Raw genomic sequence first — 12,404 nt, forward strand, 5'->3', positions numbered from 1 at the left:
AAATAAATCCTTTATCATATTTGGGTTAAATTTTAAGGTGTTGAAAATTGTCATGTATATATGTCACTAAAGGTAAAGACTTATGAGTTTCAGTTTGTTTTTTGAAGAGTGCTTTCTGTTGGTGTTGATTAATGGTAGAGCATATGTGTATGTGTGTGTATAAATGTATATATTTTTTCATTTCTAGATACGTCGAGTTCCTGTTCCTGATGCTAGGTTTGACTACTTGTGTGATTATTACAAACCTGCAAGGTGAGTGATACATTGTAACATTGTAATTTAAATTCTAGTTTTAATTGTTGAAATTGGATCTTATGACTTTTAAGAAGTTAAAAATATATTTTGAGCAGTCCTTACGCACACTTGTGTAACATTAAGTTTATTATGGAAAGTTAAAAAATAACTAAATGTTACTAATCAGTAATATATATATTTTTTCTGAATGGATAGACCTTCTGTAATTGGTAGTAGACACTTTACCTTTGCATAAACATTTATGTTTAATTACATGAAGTATAATTGTTTTCATTTGAAGTGTAGCAATATACACTGAGTTTAAAAAAGCTTTGCACTTTGTCGTATAGCACATTTATCAGTGTGTGATTCGAGTGCTTTACTGTATATCTGGACTACTTCAAAGTCAATAGTTAGTAGTTTAGTTTAACTACACGTTTTGGTCATTATGGGTATTTTAATGTCAACTTTAAGCAGAGATTTACCACTCAGTGATAAACCAATTTTATGTGTAATGTAATCTCAAAATCTTAATCTAATGCTTCAAGTGTGCTAGATATCTAAGGGTTTTAATATACAACATCTAACAGTATTTTTTGCATTTATTCTTTTCTGAGAACCACTTGTGTACTGTTTTCATCTGTAGTTTGTGTTATATAACACGTGTGTTTGTGTGTAATATATATTTTTTAGAGCTGTGGTTGTGTAGATGTGTTATCCCTTCAAAACTGTTCAAAGGCAAAAATTAATACTTTAGTAACCTGAAGAAGGTTGTATAGTACTGCTTGTCTGCAAACATTTTTGTTTTCTAGTTTTTATATATATATGCAGTGTAGTGAGTCTAAATACAATTTTTTGTGGTGAAAGTGAAACTTGCATGAGACATGAGATGAGAATCGTGTACTATGAGAATCATGTATTATACATATTTTTGTGGGTTGTCATTTATTTTTATTGTTTACTTTTACGTAAAAAAGCAAAGCTTTAAGTTTTATCTGTAGGATGAATATTTTTGTGCTGTTTTTTTTATGGAGAAAATTAAAACATCCCAAGCAAATGATGAAGTGTTATTTTGTGAAGAGAACTTGGATGAAGTTTTCTTTATTTTATTACTGTCTATTAAAAAACAATGTAAGGTTTCTATGAAGAGTTAAAGAATTTATATTACACGTGATAATATATTAGTTTTTTTGTTTCTTGTTATATCAGACCCTTCACCTTATAAGGTTGTGCTGTGTGAAGGTCTTTCAGTTTTATATCTCATCGTCCATTATTCCAGTATCTAGCAACTCAGAAGCTTTGGTGCCAGTTATCTAATCTTTCTAATCGTGCTGCGTTTGATCTTGATTACGTTACCTGGTGTAAACCATTAATCAGGTGTGGTGAGACAGGGATGTGGCTGAGCCCCGTAATAGTCCAGAGTTTCTCATTAATGGACTCTGTCATCAGTCAAATCAAACATGAAAATATTTATATAGATAAGGATGTCACTTTTAGAAAATTTTATTTTTAAAGTTAAGCATGTGTTATTTGCTTGAAAGCAAAATGTCTACAGCCAAGTAAGTTTTATGTAAGTATTACTCCAGCAAACAACAAAGTGAGAAAGAATATTCAAGTTGTTTTGAATTCTTGTTTGTATCATTAGTGAAGTATTGTCTTTTTAACGTTATGTAAACTGAGTTAATGTTCCCAGGTGTGATATTTAAGTGCTGACAAAATCATAAAAATAATCATTACCATTTATTTCCTAAATCAAATATAAGAGTGTCTTATAATACCTAGTTTTTATTGTTCAGCTAGTTTATAGACAACATATTTAGATGGTTTTAGTTGTAGTAACTATCGTTACAAATGCGTGTTTTACTGTCATTTATTTTGTGTTAGAAAAGTTCACACTTGGCTCCTTTGTTACTCTTTCCAAGTGATTGTTTAAATTCATTTGTGTTTCTGATGGTGTTTATTTAGGTAAAACTAGCCGTTTACCTAATAACAGCCAGTTAATAATGCTGGAAAATACAAAATTAATTACACTAGCTTTTACAGATAAGAGACAACTATAAATGTTTGCAAAGACTTTGGACATTTTGGGTTCGTTGCAAGAATTTTCAATAAAGGGTATTTTTTGTGTGCTATAGATACTATCAACAGTAGATTTTCCGTTTAAGTAACCACGTGTCTTCCAAACAATGTTTAATTAGTGGTAAGGTACACTGAAGGCTCCAAGGTTATCCACGAAATAAGATTGTAAGCTTACTGTTAGCGAGATAATTTTACCTATGATCTGTATCTATTTTATTTGGCTTATTATATAGTTATTTTCAAATTTTTGAATCAGATTAGTTTTCACGTCGTAAAACTGGTTTCGAAAAATAATTGGGAAACGTATTATAAACAATTCTCTTGCAAATTGGACGCCATTTTGTTTTTTTAATCAAACTTGAATCACGACTTGTTTTCGAATCAAAAGCCTTATTGTTATTAACAGTTTTCCGTCTTAACCTTTCCTAGGTGTTTTTGTAATTAAAATTTTTTTACAATTTTTTAAACAAACTTACGGGTCATAACTTCGAGGTACTTCAAAATGGTATTTCGAAAAAACCTTTCCTAGCGTAATAATACAACTGAAAGTTTCATGGCAGTTCAAAACATTTTAAATCTAGAATAAGTCATCACTGATAGTTTATTTCAAAATAATATGCCGAATTCTACACAGTTAATTGTACATACCTTAAAATGGTGAAAATGTAAGTCGTATTTTACAGTGTTAGGGTTATTCACGTATAGTTTCACAAAACGTTGAAAATGTAATCCGCGATTCACTGGTGTCGAGGTTTGTCGCAGTTTTCAACAGTGGTTGAACTATTCCTTATCCTGTTTTCGAAGAATAAAACACTACTCTTTGTTAATGTTTTGACGTGGCCCGGATGAGCTCTGATGGTAACTCTGAGGGTTCGTGGTTCGCGGTCTGTTATCGGAAAAACGCTCTCCGCCTTCTGAGTCCACAGTGCGTTACGTTAATGTTGGTCAAAACTCCAGTCTTAAGTTAGGTAAGAGTTGATAGTAGGTGCTGTTGTCTAGCTACCTTTCCTTTAGTCTGTCTGTCACTTCAAACTTAGGAACTGCTATCCCTACCTTGATAGCTTTTTGTTTACCTTTGCCTGAAAATTATGAAATAGACATTTTTCGCATTTTTTTTTTTCTCCTGGAGTATTATAATCTCCTTGAAGAGAACTACGATGATATCTCTACAAAATAATTACCATTTCACAATGCGTGTGACGTGATAGACGAGCTTTAAGCCTTTTTTCGAGTGCATAATAAAACCGTGCTTAATTTGTCGAACAACGTTTGAAGGTTCTAAGAGTCAACGCCAGCTGGTCAGCGCTGGACGTGATATTTTCAGTATTTGCTAGTGTTCCTCTCATTTACTTCTATAATTGGCAATATGCTAAGAGTAGATGTAATCAGGATGAGATCAGTGTATTTGATCTTGTAACTATGTTTCGTAAGTAAGCCCCCTCCCAACTGCCTCAGAACGATTTTTTTTTTCCTACTGCCAACTTGTGTGATCTCGTAACCTGATAACAGATGCCGCGCTAATAGTACTGGTTGATTGGAGGCACTTATCACTACAACGAATCTATCTCCGAGCTGACACTACTTAGAAGAGCAACACGTTTCGCTCGCATCGTGATCGTCTGTTATTAAGGAAATGCCATTTCTGATTGAACGAGTACATCATCAGTAAAATCTGAGTTGATTAGGGTGAGTTAAAAAATTAGCGAAAGTGTTTGCTGTAATTTTTATCTTTGTCCAGAATTCCCATTATTAGTGTATGGTATAGATACGTGTGTGTGTATGCATATGCTGTTTATTTTCTATGCACGTCATAGAAATACCTTACTCAAGCATATTTGAATTATATATAAAATAACATTTAATGTGTTAACATTATAATGGTGGTGTAGTTTTTTGTATAAATGTTTCCGGACATTCGTAGTTGTGCCGATGATGTATCCTAACAGCTGGTATGGGTATTAACACTTTTATTGGTTATCAGAGAACAACGTTTCGACCTACGTAGATTATCTTTAGGTTAACCTGAGATACGTTTTTGTTTCAAGTGGGTTTCTCGTCATCAAAAATGGATATCGATAAGGCGATCCAGAAATGTCTATTGTTTTGACCAGTTGCGAACTTTCCCATAGTTTATTATTTGTTTGTCTAGTAGAAGGTAAAATCGCCTATCTCATAATAGTAGGCGATATGATGCGTATCTGGATATAGAACTTTTGCCAACGGTTCGTTACAAAATTTGACAGTCTTATCTCTGTATCAGTATTATTAATATTGTCTTTTTTTAAGTGCTTCATACTTTAGAGTGCTTTTTCAAATTCGCAGATTTGATCAACTAATATGGCAGCTGGTAAGAGAAGTTAAAATATTATCTGTTTGTCTCTATTGTTAATTTGTTATGTTACTTTACACGTGATGTTTTCGGTATAAAAAACGAATATGGCGTGTAGTACTCAATACTTATCTTTATTTATTGAATCATTAATTATTACCAAAAATACGCTGTTGAAAGTTCTAATTTTTCGGTACAAGAAGTTCATTATGTTCACTGAAAGACTGCCATATTTGGTGAAAAAACATAAATCGTGTTGTATTATATCGGGCGATGTATCGATACGGAATTTGTATCGCTGTATTGACACACCTTTAGTAAAATTGAATGACTAATAAGGAAGTCCTCTGCTGACTGTGTGAGACTGAACGCTTTGAAACTATCACTATAAGTTGTGAGGGAAAACCTTGTAAGATAAATGATTGTAAATTCTTTTAGTAAACGTAATAACAGAACATTATATAACCGTAGCGGTACATATGTAGGGGTGACGTCATACAATTTCACTTGTGTTCTTGCAAGATGGTGCATAGTACCATGATGGATAAGTGATTCAACAAGTACAGGAACATAAACGTAGACGTACAACTGGAGATGTTGTCGTCTTTATTAGAACATGTATTTTGTTGAAGAATTCGGTTAAATTGAACTATTTGGCAACATTTGAAATTGTCCAACTTTATCATTTCAATGCACATGAGAAAGTTACAAGATTCCTAGAGCCACATACTTGCAGACCTGAAACTCATGGATTTTCAGCGGTTTTGAATAATCGAAATCAGAGAAACGAATCCGTTTTGGTTTAAGTATTCTCGTGTTTTTATGAAGCTAGACTTATTCACGTGGAGCAGTTTTATTAAAAATATTTAAACTGCTTTCCTCATCTAACGTAAAGTCTGGAAAGGATCTTTGTAACCATTGTACTTATGTCTGTAATGCCTATATTTGGTTACGAGTTCCTTGTTTGGAATGACTTTTCTCTTGTTAGGACTTAATTCTCCATAACTCTTACGTGCTAATCTGGTAGTAATGTCATGTATACCACTGAGCAGGGTAAAATTCTATCCATTATTTTAATCTGTTTTGCTTAAGTGATAAAATTATATGCATGATTTTAACCAATATTGTTCACTTGATAAAATTATATCCATGAATTTAACCAATCTTGGTTGTTTGAATAAAATGGTATACATTATTTCAGTCAGTCTTGGTTGCTTTATAAGAATATGCATAATTTCAACCATTCATGGTCGCTTGATGAAAGTATGCATGGTTTTACCCAAAAAAAAAAAAATCTTCGTCGCTCTATAAAATTGTATGCATGATATCAATCAATATTGTTCACTTAATGATGTTATATGCATGAATTCAAACAATCGTGGTCGCTTCAGTAAAATACGTTAATGATTTCAACTAGTCTCAATCACTTGATAAAAAATATATGCATAATTTCAACCGATCATATTCGATTTATAAAAAACGTGCATGAGTTCAGTCATCTGTTGGTAAACCTGTTCGCATGATTTCACCGTTTTTCAGTTTATAAAGAGAGAGTAAAAATTCGTTAAGTATTTTAAAAGTAGAATATATTATTTATTTTAAAATTACGAACGTTGTGTATTGGGTATATCTAACTATGCACATAGTACAGAAAAACGAACAGTTCACTGATAAGGAAAATGAAGCCAACCTTTTTTGTTTGCGAATTTCTGAACGAGTACAAACTTCGAGGTATTGTGAAGATTTATGTAACAAACATTCAGAACCGCCCCACCCACAAAGATGTTACACCTCGCGGCCTTGACCCTTAAACCGAGGACACCTGAAAATGTGCCTGTTGTACTAGTTACTATTCATGGTAATAAAATGTTCTAAACGGGGCTTCGAACTTGTAGAGGATTTGACATAAATCAAATAGACAGGCGTAAATTAGCGTGGTTGTGAATTAATCACGTGACTATTTTATAGCCCTATCATATTCAGTTTCCATAAACGAAGTGCTAGAGCAGTTCTTATCTGATGAGTTGTCTTGATGGACATCATGTGTTGAAGTCAGTGAAATACAAAATACAAGTGTGTAAATCACTGCAACAACTACAAACCTCCGGGAGATATACGACGTCATCATCAGAACAATCGAGAAAACTGTTAACTAATCGCCTTTTCTTCATTTTAACAATTTTTTTTTTTTTGGTGGGGGGGCTAAACTAAAGTGAAGATGTTAATAGTTTCGGAAACTTCGAAAACATCAACGAGGGTTAAAAAGTCCGTTGGATTGTTATAAGAGAGACTTGAGATTATAACAAACAAATAGACGATATTCGTCGGCCGTTTTTAACCCGGCAAACCTTACATATTAAGCACTACCGTGCATAAGGTTATATATGGATATCTTACTTGACCAAAAATGTATGATAAGGCAGGATAATATAAATGTCGACCGTTATTCATGATGCCCCCTTTCAAGTGGCTTAGCGTTAAGTCCTATAACGTCCAAAACCGATTTTTGACATCCATGGTGGTAACTTTGCGCTTAACGACAAAATAACGAACACCAGTATGATTTTCGAAGGCCATGTTTGCGTTTTGCTAATTACCTCTTTACTTTTTTTGTCTTGTTAAAATAATTTGTTCGAATTTCATTAACCCTTTAAGAATGCCTGAAGAGATCTGGTATTGCATGAAAGGCATCGTCGGCATTGGATATAGCAGATATAATGTGGTTCATATGTTAGTTTCATTTTACTTTCGCTCAAAAATTATGTTGTGATTTTCACGGTGCACGTATCGAACAAATATATGCTACTTTTCAATTGCCCAGTATGTCCTAGATATCAAAGCCTCAACGACGATGATTGTTGTGAAATTCAGATTAAATCAATTAGATACATCCGGCTTTTTTTTTCTTTTCGTCTAACAGCTTTTGTTTGTACGAATCTCACTTCAGTCATATGGAAACTTGTGTTATTAAACTGGTGTTGAAATTAGGGTAGAATTTCCGTCTAGGCATATCTGGGGGGGTTAGAGCTTTTGACTCGTAATCTGAGGTTCGCGGGTTCCAATCCTCGTCACATAAAACATGCTCTCCTTTTCAGCTGGGGGAGGATATAATGTTACGATCTTTTCCACTATTCGTTGGTAAAAGGGTACCTCAACAGTTGGCGTTGGGTGGTGATGATTAGCTGCCTTTCCCTTTGGTCTTACACTACTAAATTAGGGACAGCTATAGGATATATACATCGTGTAGCTTTGCACGAAATTAAAAAAGCAAGCAATCTAGAGTTTTAGAAGAGGTGGAAACAACTAGTAACCAAGGTGCACACATACATACTGAATGTTTTTTCTTTGGTAGACAAAAGAGTTGTATTTGAAACAATGATACGCTGTAAGTTTTTACTGTTGTTTTTTAACTTATAACTGCCAGGCAACTTGAATGTTATTTAACTTTTTCAAATAATTAGACAAGTTAACTCGATTCTTCGATGACGTGCTAATTTCCACCTGTTTCACACATGCGTAGTAAGTGTTACAAGAATTATTTCAATATCTTTTTCCCTCGATATATCTAATTTTAACTTTCTTTTTTTTACATATCACCATCGTGAAATTCGGTGAAATAAATACAATTATTATCACAACCAGAGTATTCGTAAAAAAACCTATGTTCCGAATTCGATGTATGTCTCATCGAACCGATTTGTGGGTATCGAATCCATTCTCACTTCGAACTCTGAAATGATTTTATTCTAACACGTAACGTTAGCTGGGCTAGGTACTAAACGGCCTGGAGATGTTTCGTGGGTCGCAATATTTAACTTACACCCAAACTGACAAGTGAATTAATTAATCATAGATGTCCTAACTTAGAACGTACCTGTAATTACGTCAACTGATAATTACCAAGGGGTGGGGGGAGGGCTTTGGTGTAACTACCCCCACTTCTTCAGCTAACCATAATTCATAGAATAGGAACAAACATTTAACGGGGAGTGGAGCAGAAGCTATCAGACCTATTACAGGTATGGTTTTCTTCGTAACTAATTTATCCAGCTTTGACTTGTTTTTTTAGCTGATGTAATAATGACTTCCCTGCTTTAGTCTCAACGCAAAAAAAAATCGTTTATATAGTTGATTACAGTTTTGATCACCTAAGGAGAAGCTAATAAGGCGATTGATCAGGTTCGCACTACATGTTGGACATCCTTTCAAGTTGTTCTTAAACCTGGTCTGCATATAATTAAATATATTGAGGCTGTGTTTATCATTTGTGCATCTGTACATGTCTCAATATGAATTGAGTTTTTAGTTTCTGACTGACCTTTTTGAGCCCAGGTAAGTCAGTAACACGTGTGATGTTTCTTTACTGTGTGTAAAAGAAAAAATTCGAATAATTTGTTTGTGAATGTTATCCGCGATTATTTTGATATTTTAGCAGATAGTGCAATCTAAGTTTCGAGTGCTACCGCAATTGTTTTGATAGTTTAACAGATAGTGCAATCTAAGTTTCGAGTATTACCGCGATTGTTTTGATATTTTAACAGATAGTGCAATCTAAGTTTCGAGTGCTACTGCGATTATTTTGATATTTTAACAAATGCTGTAGATCTAAGAAGATCGCTTTCTCGTCATGTGGAGCAGATGATATGAGTGAAAAGCGTGTTTGGACTCTGAATCTGGCAGTTCGTGGCTCAGATATTGCTGTCTGTAGATGTACTACGCCATCATGAAACTGTTGGAGTGCTTTAAGAGTGACGGTTAAATCGCACTATTCAATCATACAAGTGCTGGTGGCAGTTGCTGTTATGTAGTTATCATTTTTTTCTTCTAGTTCATCGGTTTAAAGTAAGGGACTAAGGGACCCGTACACCCCTTATGGTGGATTCACAAGAAAGGTTTACATAAGTAAACTAAATGTTCGTCGTGGAAACATCAAAACACTTTTAAAAATGCTGAAATGACTTAATAGGCAACGTATCTACTTATTACATAGGTATTTGTTCTTCAGATCATTTGTTAGATGTTAATTATAAACTACTATTATATATAGTATAAGTTTTGTAAGAGAAGGAACAAGGAGGAGAAAAACAAGGTTTTAAACTTAAACATCACCCTTAAAACTCGCTTGTTAAAGTGGGTAGTAGTAGTGGTGTTTGTTAAAGTGGATATTAGTAGCGATGTTTGAATTATGGTTGATAGTAGAAATTGAAAGACTGCTTGTTTCGACATTTAACAGGTCTGGCTTAGCCAGGTGGTTAAGACACTCGTCTTGTAATCTGAGGTTCATTGGTTCAAATTCCCCGTCACACGAAACATGCTCGGACTTCCAGCCGTGGGGGCGTTATAAAGTGAAGGTCAATTCAACTATTCGTTGGTAAAAGAGTAGCCTAACCTCTAATCTTACATTGCTGAAGTAGGGACGGCTATTGCAGATAACCCTCGTGTAGCTTTGCGCGAAATTCAGAACAAACAAATATTACACTTACACAAAATAATTCACGCTGAGAGACTAAAACTGTTTCATAATTCTGTACACATTATGAATTAATAAAGCAAACTTATTAGAATTGTAATAATATCTGACACCAGTCAAATGGGGTGCAAACACGGATTAAATCGATCTGTAAGTACATACATACTTCACAAAGAATGTCGTTCATTAAATAAATACGAAACATAGGGTACAAGAATATTTAGTTTGAAATAGGTTTATACATTGTATTTAGAAGATCCAAAATCTAGGGCCCGTGTGGGATTCCATTCCGCTTCTGGCGTAAAATTTCGGTGACGTTTGTCTCAAGAAGTTTTTTTGTTTGTAATGTCTTCATGGGGAATTGTGAACTATATGTTCCATTGGGTTTATATCCACTGGTCACTGGAGGATGGTTATTCGCTGACCTGCAAACAATCGTGTTGTGACTTGTGCAAAATTAGCATTAACTCCATCTTGTATTTAAAACTGACCATTGGTCTAAACAGATACGAGGCCTTGATCACGAATTATGTATCGAGCAGTTGTAACTGCCCTCTGCCAATGCCTTAGCATCACTACCATCACACACACCATGACAAGAATTTCATCGTATTTTGTCATGGCTTGCTGACGGTTCAACAAATGGTTTTGGAAGAATAGTCATATAATCCAGAATTGCGCGCGTGTACACTTGTTGAAATAATATTATAGTGCCCCTAAAACTAGGAGTATGCAGTTACATCTGTTATGCCCACTACAGGTACAATATTATTTGGTGTGAGGAGGTGTGGTTTTTTCTCCAGCTCTTCCTCCGTTATAACATGTTTTATGAAGACAACCCCTGGTGGCCTTGGGCCACACTCGCAATTTTCATGCAATAGTGACGTTTGATTGGTTTTGATTGATCTCCAAACTTATCCTCACAACAGGAATAGGACGAGCATGAGTTCCCCGTCACACCACACATTGCTCGTCCTTTCAGTCATGAGGGCTTTATAATGTTACGGTCAATCTCACTATTCGTTGGTAAAAGAGTAGCCCAAGAGTTGGCGGTAGGTGGTGATGACTAGCTGTCTTTCCTCTAGTCTTACACTGCTAAATTAGGGACGGCTATCGCAGATAGCCCTCGCGTAGCTTTGCACGAAATTCAAAAACCAAGCCAATCAGAAAAAAAAAAAAACATTCCTGTGAAAAACACATTCTGTCCTGTAGCAGATTGTTTTGACCACACCGTATGTTTTTCAAAATGAATTATTCATAATTTTTTGTGTTCATTTTCTAACTGTGATGATTCCATCTTTTGTTTTAAAAATTTAAATTGTCATTTTTCATTTGTTATTGTTTTTGTAGTATTCATCAGCAAAACTTTTTGTTAAGAAATTTCTGTTTTTAAACGAAAAACGGTTATCTCTGTAAACGTTCCATTTTTAAACGAAAAACGGTTATCTCTGTAAACGTTCCATCCAAAGTTCTGGTAAAATGATTTAAATCCGGGGACTTAGAGTTATAAAATTTATTATAAGCAGGCGCCAGAATAGTTGACAGGTGTTGAACTTACAAGCTAAAGTGATTTGTAGGCACGTTTAGAGTAATATTGGGTCTATTCTGTACAGGGTGACCCCCCCTTCCCTCAAAGTTTCTTTCTATAAAAAAGAAAGTGCTACTTTCAGAATTATTAAGTGACGTTGTTAAAGTTAAATATTTTTATAAATAACTGGTATGCACTTTTCAGAAACATTTCTTTTTTCAGTTGTTATTTATTGTCTTGTATGGGAGAAATTACTTCGTGATATCATGTTAAATAAACAAGTTTATAAGATACACTTGTTGAGAGCTGCATTATTTCAGATGCATTTTTGTTCATTTACTGAGCCTTGCCGTTAGTATTTGTTTATGGGTACTTCAGTTAACTTTCTGGACTAGAACTGAGGAAATTCACACTTGTTTTTGTTGGTTGTGCATGAGTAAAGCTTTTGTTATTTTGTTAACGACATTTCATCAGGTTTATTTAGCATCATCCGGATACAACAGAAGAACTTTTGTCAATTTTAAATAGTTGTTTCTAATATCTGAAAAAAAACACCAACAAATTTATGTTATTAACAATTGTCGTTGTGTGTTGGCTTTTATTTCTAGTGCAGCTAAAACATAGATGGATAGATTAGTGTTGTTTAGTCTCAACAATAGACGGGTTAATTGAGTTAAAAGAAGGACTTGTACAGAAAAAAACAAGGATTTATTGATGGATAAACTAATGAATATTTTAAAACCTTTTTAGTTTTCAGTAAACAT

The 12,404-nt window shown here is 34.2% G+C and overlaps 1 protein-coding gene across 6 annotated transcripts in view; it reads left to right on the top strand.

The window, feature by feature from the left end:
- LOC143228961 (obg-like ATPase 1) overlaps nt 1–12,404 on the top strand; it is a 54,427-nt gene that overhangs the window by 11,093 nt on the left and 30,930 nt on the right. For all 6 annotated transcript variants that reach the window (XM_076460490.1, XM_076460495.1, XM_076460496.1 and 3 more), the window contains exon 4: nt 192–252. In XM_076460490.1, coding sequence (XP_076316605.1) covers nt 192–252 — 61 coding nt within the window. The remainder of the gene's footprint in view (nt 1–191; nt 253–12,404) is intronic.

This window comes from Tachypleus tridentatus, chromosome 10, assembly GCF_004210375.1.
Source record: "Tachypleus tridentatus isolate NWPU-2018 chromosome 10, ASM421037v1, whole genome shotgun sequence".
Taxonomy (NCBI): Eukaryota; Metazoa; Arthropoda; class Merostomata; order Xiphosura; family Limulidae; genus Tachypleus; species Tachypleus tridentatus.